Below are 15,915 nucleotides of genomic sequence, written 5' to 3' on the forward strand. Positions count from 1 at the left end.
AAAAACTGTAATAGATTGGGTGGGTACCCCTACCAGAAGTACAAGATTTGAAAACTCTCAAAAGGAGATGAGGTTCTTAAAGATGTTATAGATGTCCCTTCTCCAATCAGTACATTCAGGTTCATCAGAGGTCCAAGTAAATGTCTTCCAACATGTTTCTACTCCTTACTGGAGTCCTTTTCAAGGCAAAAGTGTATGACCTACATTCTCCCCATCTGTCTATTTAAATAAAAATGATCCAATTAAACTCTAATGGGGAAGCCATCCGGCAATAAACGGAAACTGTATCTGAAACCGAGGCTCTGTTGAATACCAAAACAAGGCTTGAATCCCTCGTCATAGACAAGATTGTAATCAGACAATCAGAATGGAGCTATATATGAAACTGAGGCTTGAATGAAAACCAAAACCAGGTATGGATACCTTGTCATAGATTAAATTGTAAACAGAAACATTCCTAATAAAGCTGGGTATTAATCCAAGTAAAAATTTAGAACGAGACTTGAACCTCAAATTACCCAGTAAGCAAAAATATAATGCTTAAGGCATGTGCAGATTAAGTTTGCAATACAATATAAATTGATATTTAAATCAAAATGAGACCTAAATGATTGCTGCCAAACACAATAACTAATTTTTTATGTAGGAATGAATATTATTCAGTACAGTCTCCACAGTGAGAATTGATCCTTAAGCTATCATGTTACATATATGAAAAATAACAAAATAATGGATATGTTGTATTTAATCTAATAAATTTTGTACGTTTTAATACATAAATGTAATAAAGCATATCCATAATACAGTAAACAATTAGTAACTATAATCTATACAAAATTACTCTGTCTACAATGTGTATTAGTAGTTCATTTCCATTGTCTTTTGGGTCCTTTATTGATATCATAGATACACTATATGGACAAAAGTATTCGGACGCTTGACCATTTCACCAACAAGGAATGATATTGTATTCAAATATATATACTTTAATATGGAGTTGGTCCCCTTTTTGCAGAAATAACAGGTTCCACTCTTCTTGGAAGGCTTTCTCCAAGATGTTGGAGTGTTTCTGTGGGAATTTGTGCCTATTCATTCTGTAGAGCATTTATGAGGTCAGGCACTGATGTAGAATGAGAAGGCCTGGCTCCCAATCTCCATTCCAGTTCATCCCAAAGGTGTTTGATGGGGTTGAGATCAGGGCCCTAACCGAACTCATCAACCCATATCTTTGCAGTCCTTGCTTTTGCATTGGGGCACAGTCATGATAGGATAGAAAATAGCCTTCCCCAAACTGTTGCCACAAAGTTGGAAGCATAGCATTGTCAAAAATCCTTGGTATGCTGAAGCATTAAGATTTCCCTTCACTGGAGATAAGTGTCCTAGCCCAAACCCTGAAAAAACAGCCCCATACCATTATCCCTCCTCCACCAAACTTCACAGTTGGCATAATACAGTCAAGCAGGTAATGTTCTCCCGGTATTTGCCAAACCCAGACTTGCCCATCTGACTGTCAAACAGAGAAGCGTGATTCCTCACCCCACAGAACACATTTCCACTGCTTCACAGTCTAGTGTTGGTGTGCTTTACACCACTCCATCCGACGCCAGGCATTGGTCTAGGTGAGGCTTGCATGCAGAAACCCATTCCATTAAGCTCCTGTCACAAAGTTTTGTGTTTACATTAAATGCCAGTGGAAGTTCGGAACTCTTCAGCTATGAAATCAGCAAAGCATTGGCGACTTTTACGCACCACGCGCCTTAGCAGTTGTTGACCCCACTCTATGATTTTACATGGTTCCGCTTCGTGGCTGAGTGTCTGTTGTGCTTGGAAATTAAATTTATGCTAAAGCATGGCTCAAATCTAAAGTTGCTATGTATTTTTAGCCTGTTGACTGTACCAGTGGGTGATCAGCACGCTCGTGTCCTAGAGTTCCTACACATGAAATGAGGGCCATACTGGAACTGAGGTAGTCTTCAGAAGTCGGCCCGCATAAGGACTACGACAGAGCTTTGCGTCTGCAGATGCTGTGGCGCCTGGTTAGTGTGACATGGAGATGCTTCAGAGATCAATGGAGGTTCAGTCTGGGAGCACCCAGGCTATGCACAAGCTCCAGCTTGAGCAGTCTAAGTTGCAGGTCCAGTAATGAGCAATGCAACAGCTTTGCATCAGTACAGGTAAGACTATCGGAATGAGATGCACAGTTTGCCACTGCTGCAAATGGGGGTCATGTCCGGGAGGTTTTGGCCACTGCTTCAGTATTGAGCCTCCTGTGCTATGATTTGCCTGCAGGTCAGGGGTTTCAGGCATGCCCTATTCATGCTGAGGTGAGAAGTAGGCCACACCATCCGTGCATCTGTATGATGAGTGGCTAAGGAGTTTATTTGTAGAACAAATCAAGTGTGGTTAAAAATCTCTGAAGTGACTCTCTAATAACCTTACGATCTAAACAGTACAGGATATCCTTTATAATACTCTATAAAATTGTGTTTTCAAAATAAGTATTCAATTAAATACATTTGTCATAGTTTTGGATGGAATAAAGTTATTTAAAAAGTGTGAATAAATATTTAAAAGACATGATATTAAGAAAAGGCGCAAGAAATTTTTTGGTAAATGTATTTTATTTCTATAAAGTTTTGAGAAAAACAAGAAACAATGATTGCACTGGTAAAATGCTTTTTGTATTTAAGTTCTGTAATTAAGAAAAAAGTTACTTCCTCATAATTTATTTATATAGCGCCAATAATTCTGTAGCGCTGTACAGAGAATATTTTTTATTCACAGTCTTGCCACTTGTATGATGTTCTTTATTTTGAAAATATTTTATGATTATATGGGTTTAGTTTATTTAAAGCTGTGGTAAATGTTCTATTTTACATGTTCTCTGTACAGCGCTGCGGAATTAGTGGCAATAGCTGCTATAGAGACTGTCCACTAATTAGTGGATTGAGGTCACGATTTGTTGAATTTTGAAAGCCACAATGACTAAAATGTTCAAGGTAGAGAAGTTAGGAGTTTTGAAAATTAAAATGTCTTGGGTACAGAAGTGCCAATAATGCGAGTTAAAAATCTTTTCTAGAGATACTTGAAAATTTCAATTGAATTTCACTCGTTTGAAGACGCTGAACATGTTCGTGGTACAATCATCCGGTTCAAAATTTGTGGCGAGGGTTCGCAGTTCATGCTAAAGTTTGTGTTTTTAACTATTTTAAAATACTATTGAAATAATATTTTACTTTTTTTTTTTATTGAACTGTGAACAATGTGTTCCAAGTTTGTATTCTAGGTTTGATGTTCCCATTCAAGGTTCATTGTACCCTCTAAAAAACCCCACCAAACTATTTAAGATTTAATGTAAATGTGTTTGAGCTGGTTCGTATGTGTGTGAACTGGCTCGAATATGGTAAGACATACTCAAAAACTGTTCAACTCTCTCGATTTTTTAATAGTTCTAAAATTCAGAAAATTACAGCGAATTTCCAAATTTTAACAGCGATTATTAAAACTGGTTTGAGAAGCGAAACATGTCCGGTTCTTTCATCTCTAATATTTACCTATACATTTCTAATAAATGCATTTCACTGCCTTAAACTCCCATGCTGCTGTGCGGCAAAAGACCCCCATTTGGTATTTTATACATAGCTTACTCCAGCTACCAACACTAAGCTGTGGGCATCTATTGCTTTTGTTTTATTGTTCTGGCTGTGTGTATGTAAACTGGCTGTGTGCATGTAAACTGGCTGAAGTATGTACAAACAACCAGTTCTCAACCAGAATATTAGAAACCTCAGTTAGCAGATAACTTACACATTTTTCAAAATGATTATATGTGAACAGCATCCTTAGGTGTGTACCTGATTTGTTTATAATTGAATATTCTGTAATTATGGAGTAGCTACAACTGCATAGAACTGTGTTATGTTGCTTAAAAGCATGCCAATTCAAAGCAAAATGACTTCACTTGCTATTCAAGCTAACTGTTTTTTTTTTAGTTTATAATTCAGTCTCACCTTTTGAGTGAGTCTCAAAGAACCATACATACTGCCATTTTGATGACTAATTAGACTGCATATGTGAAATGGTGATGTATGCTCCCATCAAGCTACCTGTAGAAATTCGCTGAGCTATCTGTTCGTAATATATTCAGCACCTTCAGACACGTTTGTGTTGAGACTATGAAGACTGCGGACAACAAAATCAGAAAAAAGTAGAATAATAAAAAAAATTGCCTGCTTGATTGTGAACATTTTGTAATTCTGTATGCTAACAAATTATCAACCAAAGCAATGCAAGTATATCATTATTTTCACCTAAAAACCCATAGATTACTACAATTTTCTAAAAACAAAACAAAACAAGAGAGTCAATACTTTGGTCAAAATCATAAAGCTTAAATATTTTCATCGTAGTAACATATTGTTTTCTTCGTATACAACACAAATCAATATGCCTAATGTTTGGATTATAAATCGAGGTTACACGTGGAAATCCTTTATCTCAAATTCCACAAAATATTCCAATTTGTGCCTGTTTGACTATTTACAAGATGACAATGCCCTGTATGACTGAGCTATTTCCTGCAGAACATAAACACAAATCAATCGAAGCATGAGCATTTTCACTGTAAATGAAAGTACTGAGTTATTATATTAATACTTTTTTCTGTTTTTCAAGATGTAGAGTTAGTATCTGTCCTGTGTGAACAAGCACAGCAATAGCAAAGAAGATTACCAAAACAATTATAAAAAATAAAATAAAAAATATTTTCTCCCTATTTCAACATTGGCATTGTCAAAAATTGTTCCTTAATTAAGATGTTTCAATTACTTAAAAATTTGGGAATTATAAAAATATGTGCAAAAGTAATGTGTGTTTTGTTTGGCCTGGAGACTTTACAATTTGCTAAATCTTGACAAATACTGTGTCTTATATGCAGTAAGGTAGGCGTTTCTATCAAAGATATCAAAGCTAGAACATTTAGTGTTATTCATACCCATACACTTTTAGTGCAATTTTCATAAGTTAATAAAAGCATGCAAAGTGCAATAAGGATAGGACAAAAAAAGTCGATGATGTCATACCCAATATGGCATGCTAGGATGTTATTTTAATGTCAAGTTTTAAGAACACAGCACGACTGGTTTGTCATGTGGTAACAAAGCACTATCAGTGTATTAGAAAACATTGGAAAAAAGGGGAAAAAAGAGGACCACTAAAAGGCAAGTAAAGCAGATAATAGTTTCCATTTATTTTACTCCATTCTCTTAGCACAATTGATTTCTATTTATTTTCTTCATAAACCCTGTTTTTATTTCAAAGCCATGCATAGGATTTCCCATAGTTTGTAAATCATAATAAACAAGTACCACTCCCAGTACACCTACAATTTGTAATTTTTCAGACTTTTGTAAATATTTGCTTACATCTGGAAAACAGCAAAAACAGTATACAAATACTATTAAGCACAAACGGGCATATTTGAGCGGAGATGAAAAACTAATTCTGGATACAACACCTTTTAATTACAGATTCCTTGAAGAGCTACTCGCCATTGTCATTCTGTTTTTATAATAGGCAATTTTGAAAATCTTCTATGCTTATATTTACTTATGTAGAGCAGTAACATATATTAACTGGAAGGGATTGATTGTTCAGCTACTTTAGGTAACATTCCGGAGTGTTATCATGAAACAATATAGCGTCTACAGCTACAACACAGATACCAATATTTAAGTAAAATGTGGGCATGAGTCCATTTTCATGTGTACCTGCAGCCCTGTGATTTCCAGGCTTTTATATTGAACACCACAGAAGCTCAAAGAGAACGGAGGAGCACAGAACACCACCAAGGTTTGTACAATAAAATAAATATTACTTTTTGCTTGCTAGAAATGTTTAGATTATACTGTACTCTACAATATAAATGTCAGGTATCTTTTAACAATAACCCCCTTTGCCCCCCAAGAGCAACCCTACATGGCAGCTCCCTTTCGACCGATAGGGGTTCAATGCACTGCCTTGATTGATGTATTTTGCCAATCTTATGCAAGCACTCAGGCAGCCTAGCTGGAGTGCGTGCAGAAATGTATTCCTATTTTTATAGCAACCCACTACTGTGGATGCAAAGAGTTGATGTATTGTGCAAAAGGAAATTACCTATGTAGACTAAAGTGTGATTCTCCTGAAATGATAGAAAATTGAAAAATAAAGAAAAAAAGTGCATTTAAACCTTTGTGAAAAACAAGATTGCTATCTGGTACAAGTATACAGTCTTTTCAGTACACTCCCTTTGCAAATCAGACCCCATATGCAACTAATTACTATACACAGCATGATGATACACATTTCACAGCAATTTATGTTTAATGATTTAAGGTATGAGGTAAGGTATACTATGATGTGCATAGTGCATTAAAAATGTAATTTTCCTCATTTTTGCAAAGGAAGGCAAACTGGATTATTTCAAATAAACTAAAAGATAATTAGCAGACAATGCTAAAACTGGCATAAAACCTTCCTTCAGGCGACTCCTAATTTAAGTATTACTGGCACAAAGTGGTGACAGATTGTGCTTCGCCACTGATATATTTACATAGCAGAAACCCACAGTGCAGAAAACATGAGGCTCAATGATGCACTAAATTAGCAACAACCATTTTCAGTGTTAATTTGCTTCCTTGTATATATCCAAATCTCTGACTTGCAAATCGCTATTCCGCATAGAGTTACTTCTTAATCATTACAATTAAAAAGAATTATATGGCCATCAAATCCTGACCTGGCATAACACAGGATTAATATAGCTAACAATCTTAAATGTTCTTTTCTGCAATCTGACCTGATTTTAATTTTTCAAGATGAACACACTACTAATTTCAGTAAAGAAGAACACTTGCCTCCTGCTTGTGAAGTAAGCTTTGAACAGAAATACACATTTTCTATTTACCAAGGATACGTGAAGTTTCCAAGATAGAAAACAGAAAAAAACAGGGAGAAAAATAATAAGAAAGGGAATAAGACAGATAAGCACAAAGAAATAGCAAATGCAGATAAAGGAAATCTACTGAGGGAATAATAAATAAATATTGGGACAAAAAGCTTTATAACTAAGGCAGTAGAAATTTTTAAATAAAGATGGTTGAAAAAAAAGTCTCCTTTTATGATGCAAGAGAACAAAAAAAACTTTATCCCACAGCACATACAGTAAATACAGGGGACGAGACACTGTGTTAATAATTTTTATACCTTTCCTAATCTTTGGTGCTCTTGAAAAGCAGAAATCAATTCATAGGCCCAATTTATTTTGTCAGCATTCGGAGTAAACTGCTCCTGGACAATAGGAATCTGGCTTGGGTGAATCACCTGCTTACCTACAAGAAGATTAATAACACCAGAAACATGAATCAACAACAGATGTTCACGCAAAATGTGTCAAACATTCAAAGATGAAGAATGCCTCCCGGACTAGACATTAAATAATAACAAATAATTACTGTAATAGCGTTCTTTTTTTATCCCTGGCACTCCAGAGCAGCATGAATCCTTTCCTTGTGCTCAGGCAGCATGGAAGGATAAATGCAGCCTTGACTCAATTCAGAGCGCTTTAAAAAATAATACAAATAATCAGTTCTGTTTTAAAGCAAACAAAAAAAGGAGCCCCATTTTCTTACTTTATTGTCTAGCTAGCAAAAAGGGACTGATAGCAGAAATAAACCCCATCAGGAGCGGAAGACCATGTGCTATTAAACAGGTTAAATGTGAAGTCTGTGAGAGAAAAAAAACAACATTGTTTTGTTCTGTTTAGAAAAGAACACAAAGTAATGAAAACACAACATGCAGTCAAATGATACGGGGCTCTCTTTCTTATGATATTCACAAATGATCATGAGAGCTACATTTACAATTATCATGTTAATACCATAATGTTGTACGGTGGCTTAAAGAAGTAAAATAGCGTGGCTTCAACTCTTTTCTAAAATATTATATTACAGTATTATTTTATTAACCTGAGGGAATAAACAGACATCTCCACTTATTTTCTTTTTTATTGTACATTTAATTTAAAATGGTGTGGAAAAATTAAATGGATTTTGACTAGGATGTGTGAACCTTATTATTGTGTTTATTTAATTTTATTTGCAATCCAGATGGTTAAATGAAACATTAGTGGTAAAGTTTTGATTTGGCTATTTAGATTCTTTGAAAAGTGAGACTAACTTTTAACAAGGAGCTTTTTTACTGGTTACCTATAGAGAGAGCAAATCATAACGGTAATAAAACAAGACTATTCCCATATTTTTTCACAGTGTTTTTGTCTTTTTCAAAACTTGATGTAATCCTCTCAACCCCCCAATGGTTTGGATCTATGGAGAGAGTTCATATATATCTAATTACATTACAGCTGTTACATTCTTAATTTCTTCATAGCACCAATAAGAAATGTATTGGGTGGGTAGGGGTAATTTTAAGTACTTGAAAGTGTCAAGTTTCATTAATCATTGTTGGATTTTAACGACCATTAATATCTTTACTGAGAAATATATTGTGCACTCGATTATTTGACTGTCACTTGTTGTTTGCTACACTGTGGCATGATTTGATTCTTATTTTAAAATAAGATTTTAAAAAAAATACTTTAAATGCTTTATTTTCGACTCAATAAAACATTAAAATCATTCATAGAATATCTAATTATTTCAGTGACAAAAATAAAGACACATAAAAAGCAAAAATGTGCATTTTTTCTTGAGACACTTGGATAAGTGACTACATTTGAAATACTGTAATTAAATTTTGTGCAACATTCATTAGTGGCAGGAAGGGAATTAATTGAATCCGTTGCCTATGCATACTGCTAAATCTTCACTTTACTGTAACAAAACCAGAACAGAGATTCACATACTTTAGGGGAATCTTGTAAACAAGCGTCACCTATATTTCTCTACTGGAACAGTTACATGTAAAAGAGCTGGTATAGATGTGACACTTCACAAAGGCTGCATAATCTGTTTAAGCTCAAACACCACATTGTCTGCTCAGGTATTGAACACCACTTGACATATCGTTCTAGGTCAATTTGTCAGCTATGTAGGGATCACAGAGCATAATGCAAACTCTTCATGTGAGGGTCTTTAACTATAACAAAGCAAGGTGTGCCTGTATGAAGCTCAGCATCTCTCTCCACATAAAGGCTGAAATATGCCCTGGTAAGCAGCTGCGGCACTTATTGACATTCTGAAAATAAAACTTAAATGATTTCTTGATTCCCTCTACTTTTTTTCTTAAGAACAGCAAGGTAGGGATTGTAACAAGGATAATCATAACAAACTATTAATAAAGTTGTCTTCAAAGAGCATCGTTCTTTTGTTTAAGAGGATTAAACTTTCTCAGTTTTTTGGTACAGATCTGCACATTATTTTTAATGTGCCTTGACCAATTCCTATCAAAATTCCACTCCCAGAAGGCAGTGTGCTAAGCTTCTTATTGTTGGGTTAGGATGTAACTGAGCCATTAACTCGAGCAGTGGTGGCAGACCACCTGAGTTAAGGGTATGTAGCAGGACTCACTAGGAAGAATCTCTGTTCTTCTTATCGCCACCATACACTGATGCTTATGGCATAGTCTGCAGTCTTTTTTATTTTTTAACAGAATTATTTTTAATGGGGGTATTTTAAATGGTAAGGGAAAGGGATACAGAAAAAAAGGAAGGGAATGGGGAGGGGTACATAGTGGGGAGCAGACAAAACACAAGATACATACAATCAAAATATGAAGTGGCATTAGTGCATGAGGGTTAATATACAAGGCAAACTTCAAGCAGATAAATAAGCTGGGACCAAACTATTGCATATCTCATGGGGGAGCTTGGAGAGGCTGATCAAGAGGATCAAAAGTAGCAGTGGTTGACAAGTCTGGTGGGCATAACATCTCAGAACCCTCACCTTCAATGGTGAACACCTGCCAGGTCATCCACTTGACTATGGGTGAGGATAGTGCCATAGAATAGGGGACCTTGTATGTCTCCATCTCATAACTGAAGTGGATTTTAGCCACAATTTTGTAGATGGAGGGAGGAGAGGGTTGCTACCACTGCGGTGCAAAGGCTGCTCTAGCAGCGATAAGGTTATGGCCCTACAGATATCTATGATGTTTCGGTTGTTGTTTGGGGAATAGGTGGAGGAGGGCGATGAGTGGAGATGGGATTAGTTGCACTTTCGTGACTTTTTCTGCATGTCGAAAAACTGTTACATAGTCTGCACTCTTATACATTAGAAATTGCTTGACTTGACAAATGAAGATGTGTGATATCAGTTTGCCAAGGTTTGAGTATCATAATGTTATTCATTTTCTTTTCTTTTTTTATTTAAAAGAGGTTTCAATACACAAAAAAGTACCTTTGGTCTTTTTTGTTTTTCTTAACAAACGAGAATAAATATACATAAACTGATTTGAAAAAAAATATATTTGTTTGTTTGAACTCTCAAAACGAACTACATACTAAGGGTGTGACAGGTCTTTATATACATACATATATAGTTTACATACAAACAGATGTTACAAAGAGCCCACCACCTCCACAAATATCACCCCCATAGGTGCTTTATTTGTTTCTACCTTTGTCTATCTTTATTTTAGATTTACATTCCAACTCGTATGCTTCCCATGAGTTAATGTCCACAGATCATATATGTTTTAATTTGCTGCCCCCCCCCCCTCTCCTTGTCCACCCACTTCCTCAACTATTCCCATCTATTTAGGTAATAAAAGGGGGAAAAAAAAAAAAAAGGTTCATATCTTCAACAGTTTCCAATACTCTGGAACACTATGTTAACTCAGTGGCAAAGCCTCTTCTACGCTATCCAAGACGTGGCAGGAGGGGATTGCAGTGGGTTACAGAACATGACAGTCAATCTTGGTGAGGAATATCACATTATTTGTCATGAGCACTTCCCACTCACCTGCCGCAGACATATGTACACATTGGCCCCCCAAAAAATTAAAATAGCTATAATGGCACCACTTCTCCACAAGATGCACACCCCGGTAGTGGAGAGGCCATACTAAATTAGGCATATGTAGCAAGAAGAACACAAATAAACATTATAATAGCACTGCAATAAATATAGACAGCCAAGACCGTGAAGATCATCTTATGTCTACAGTTCCTGTTGCTATTGCTCCACCAACTCCATACACATCTTAAGACATAATTACAAATATATGTCCAAAAAAGGAGGGAGTAATCCTACTCAAGGGGCTAGATTTACTAAGCTGCGGGTTTGAAAAAGTGGGGATGTTGCCTATAGCAACCAATCAGATTCTAGCTTTCATTTATTTAGTACCTTCTACAAAATGACAGCTAGAATCTGATTGGTTGCCATAGGCAACATCCCCACTTTTTCAAACCCGCAGCTTAGTAAATCTAGCCCAAGATGTGATCAGATTAGTTAGCATAATATAAATGTTCAAAGTCACTGCTTGCATTAACTTGGTCACAAATCAACCAATGGAACAAATAATAAATAGACTGCCTTGAATGATAGAGAGAACCTCCCCATCTTCTGGGTCAGCCAGATATTAAAAATCATAGGAATAATTACATGATAGTGTTAATTGGAAATACATTAATGTTAATTAAAGGCAACATGTTCCTTTGTAATTCTGCTATCAAAGCAGAGTAGAAGTATTCACACATGTTCAAGGTAAAACTGATACATTTTTGTCAGATTTTGAATGCGAATGGTATTCACTGGGGTTCAATTTAGAATGTTAAAATACTTTTTTATTACTAATCAATAATATTATGTATATAGTGTTTAAAAATACATTTCATTTATGTAAAATGCTAACCCCAAATGAGAACAAACGGCAAATGGCGAACACCAGCTGCTAGTTTAACCATGCAAACCATAAGGGCAGTCCATTAGTTGTGTTTGTCTACATGGCTACAGAGGTGTTAAGTAACTTAAGGTATTTGAACAAGTATTAATAAATGATTTAAAGTGAATGGAACTAAACTAAATTTAATGTTAAATTTAATATGCAGATATCAACAAAAGTTGCACACAATGAACTTATAAATAAGAACAATACAGCTATTAAATCAGCAAAGGCAATGCTAGTGTGGCAATGCTATCAGCCTGCTAAATGATGAGACAATTTATCACAAACTACCTTGTAATCCAATTGAAAGAGAGAAAAGAAACAGATTTATAATGTTTGCTGTATCAGATAATATTATTTCTCTTAACATTAGGATTTTCTTTACTGGTTGTTTGAGCACTTTGATTTGCAGTGAGCTGAGATATTTATGACTCAAGCTCATTACTGCAGTAACATATATCTTGATTTTGAGAATGGAGTACTATCACTGTGTAAGTTGAGCTTTGTTATACCTCCTTACTTGCTGATTTAAAGCACATTATAGGGAATGTTGTGCACTGGATTGTCTCTTTACTACATTAGTTTTTTATTCTATTTTAGTGAGGTTACCCCACAGTATATTGATTTGGGATATATACCGTAGGCATTGGTTTATATGTGGATGTATGTGTTGGGCATGAATATATTTCTATATTGCACATGCTAAGTATGTATTTTATTTAATCTCTTTATATGTGCTTTTCAAACCTCTAGCAAATGTAGCCCTCTTTACCAAAGTTGGACACAAAAAAACCTAGGACAAGAGTGTTTAAAATGCATATGTCAATATATAAAATAAAATATAAAAGTAGATATATTAAATATAAATTATAAATAAATATATAACGTTGCGTAGTTGCCAGCATTTCAATTTGAATTAATTTCCAGAGAAACAAGCAGGTGCACCTATGCACATTATACACAATTCTGTTTAAGCAGGTGTTCATGCACTACACTCTCCAACAAATTATGTATTCTTAAACTGATTAAAATGTCATTTTTTGCTTTTTTTTGCTTGTTCTTTAAATAGAAAATTACTTCACCTACAAAATAAGAATAGAGAGTCAGAATTGCACCCATCATGCAGAATAAAATGAATTCTATGGTGCAGTTCGCTAATACTGAAAAACACGGATATTTACAGGCACAAAAAAACAGGAAATCAGGAACAGCTGGCAACTATGCTATTGTCAAATGAACAACTGTCATTTTCCTGAAATGCCAGCCAACAACATAACAGTGAAAGTCCTTCAGACAAGCAGAATGTACATAAGGCAGTCAGACTGCCACTATGGCCAAATAAGATCAGTCTGCATACAGTAGCTGAAAATCATATAATAATCATATAATAACACAGCACAACTCTGTAATGTGTTACTGCCAAACTAGTTATGCAAGGTGGAAAGATATAAAACATAATGTGGTATTGTGGTCCCAACCAAGCTGCTAATACAGTCACTCAGACACAGGTAAAAAATTAAGCCAGGAACCTGTGTGTAATTGGAGGTAATGAGTCCTATTATAACATCAAAACAGGGGATCACTATAAGACTGTATTTAGCAAATGCAACTGTATACGGAATACATAATAAAATGTTCAATATTTCAAAGGGAAAAAATATGGAACTGCTACTGGTGAAATGGCATTGTTCACTGTGAAATGCTTGAAAATTATGTTATTAATTATACTATAACTTTTTTGTGGAAGAATGGTGCTGCATTCTTACTGCACAACTCCAGACATCGGTAGACTCAATATCATGGCACATACCGTCCTAACAGGCAGCCCAATCCCCTATTTATCTCATACCATGTACCTATATATACTATGTGCACCTATATAGCCTCTGTGAAATCATATTGGAAGGAAGGGGGGGGGGGGGGGGGGGGGGGAGTGTTCACTTGACCTCAAATAATTTTTATATGCTAATAAAGGTAATAATAATTGATTTATGACAGGATATGAAAAAGCAATTTGTGTTATTTTCCCACCAGTAACCAATTTGTTCCCAAAATTTATCTCAATTTGATTCAACAGTATTTCAATAAAATTGAATGTATGTCATGTTAGGTTAATGGAAACGAAATCCAAATTGTCATACATTAAGCAAGGAGATAATATACACTGTTCAGTTTACCCTGACACTGCACTGATGTATATCTATTGTGGCATAAACAGTTGTTATAAAATATTACTTTACAAGCAATTTGGTAGTATGTTTTATGTTTTCTGTTTTTAATAGAACATTTTAGCAGTGGTTAATGAGGACACCAAAGGAAAAAGGGTAGGAATAGCACTAGGGATATGGTGAGATCACACATGGGTTTAACAGACATCCTCATGTTACAAATACTGCATGTAAGAGAAAATACTCCACATTATTGCTATAAAACATTGCAAAAGAACGAAGAAAAGAGGAAGGAAGGGACTACAAGGAAGACGATATATCTGCACTGATCTTTCTTTGCACCCTATAGATGCACAGGAAAATCAGCAGTGTGACCCGGAAATGAGCGTAGCTGACATTGCCGTGATGTCTGGCGGCACATCACTGGGAATATAATTCCCCCTTTTGTGTTTAGTTGTTGTTTAAACATTAATGCAATTACATAAAATACAAAGTATATCCTAGTCTACAGTAATTTGCAAGTGATTTTATTACTTAATAATATAGTAACCATTGAAAATGTTTTTAGAATTCTTTCAATGTGCTAATTTTAATTCTACTTTGCCACATCTTTTCATTACTGTACTCATGCCACTCATTAAACAGTATAAATAGTTCTTTATATATAATTAGGAATACCTACCAGAGAATCCCATCAGGGCTCCTTCTTTTGCCTGTTGCTGAAGACCATTTTCATCTTTATAGTCTATGTAAACAAGATCAATGGCTTGTAGTCCAAATGCTTTGGCTACAACGATGATCTTTTGTCTGGCATACAAGACGTCATGAGTGTCTTTGCTGCTTGTCGCACCTTTAATGTTCAAACATATAACATCGTTATTAATCAACATTAAACCAATATCATTTTGAATGTGTATTTTAATACACACACCACTGGATTCAAACCAGCTGATTTAATACAATATAAATAGAGATTTGACAATATGAAAAATAGTTTTAAAGAAAAGTGGATCTCAGTCTCACATTCAATGCAAATTATACATGAATAAATCAATTTTTGCTTATATGAAAATGTAACAACAAAGATAAGAGTGTGTCAATGGTGGAGGTTACTTTATTTGTCTTTAAGACCGAATTACTTTAATCCACTAAAATAAATAATGAGGGCTTTAGGACACAACACCTCTCTTCTCACTGAATCAAGCGTCCTTTTGGATCAGGAGGTCAGGGACTAGGGCCTTTCCATTTTAGAGGAGGGCCATGTACCGTACCCTTGTGCACATTTTTTAAGTTTTCACTTATTTTTTCGGACACTAGGGCACGAAAGCACTGCTTCCAGGGCTTTCAATAAAAAAAAATATGGCAAAATAAATGACATTCAGGGGCCTATTTACACAAATGATTCAATGATAATAATGCTTTTATTATTGATATAATCTCTCAGAGGCAGCTGAGTGATACTCACGGTTAACTTACCACTTGGCCGGGCCAGTCTCAGGTGATATGTGCATATGTGACCCGCCTGGTCGGTTCACAAATACTCAGTGTTACTGAATGCCCAGACTTTGGCTTTCAGTTCCACTTAGCAAAAGTGGGACATTGGGTGAAGCACAAATACTTGATATTGTTATAATTAATAGATGCAGCTAATTATATTATGCTGTTATATATTGGGGGAGGAACACATTTTGGAAAAGTAACTTTTGGCAGAACCATAGCATGTGGGAAAATATAAAAGTTATTCCTGTTGCAACTCAAAGCTATAAAAGTTGCTCTTTCTACATAAGGTACCTGCATATGATATGATATTTATGGACCAAGCTTCTGATTAAGAGAATACACACACATATCAATTATATTATGC

General features: G+C 35.2%; 1 protein-coding gene across 1 annotated transcript in view; it reads right to left on the reverse strand.

Annotated features, from left to right (window-relative positions):
• The window catches only part of CLYBL (citramalyl-CoA lyase), a 293,486-nt gene that overhangs the window by 27,423 nt on the left and 250,148 nt on the right, over positions 1-15,915 (reverse strand). Inside the window, exons 6-7 of the mRNA XM_075198047.1 lie at positions 14,734-14,901; positions 7,246-7,370 (exon numbers count right to left, since the gene is read on the reverse strand). Of these exons, the coding sequence (XP_075054148.1) occupies positions 7,246-7,370; positions 14,734-14,901 (293 nt within the window). The remainder of the gene's footprint in view (positions 1-7,245; positions 7,371-14,733; positions 14,902-15,915) is intronic.

This window comes from Mixophyes fleayi, chromosome 2 (assembly GCF_038048845.1).
Source record: "Mixophyes fleayi isolate aMixFle1 chromosome 2, aMixFle1.hap1, whole genome shotgun sequence".
In the NCBI taxonomy this organism is placed as follows: Eukaryota; Metazoa; Chordata; class Amphibia; order Anura; family Limnodynastidae; genus Mixophyes; species Mixophyes fleayi.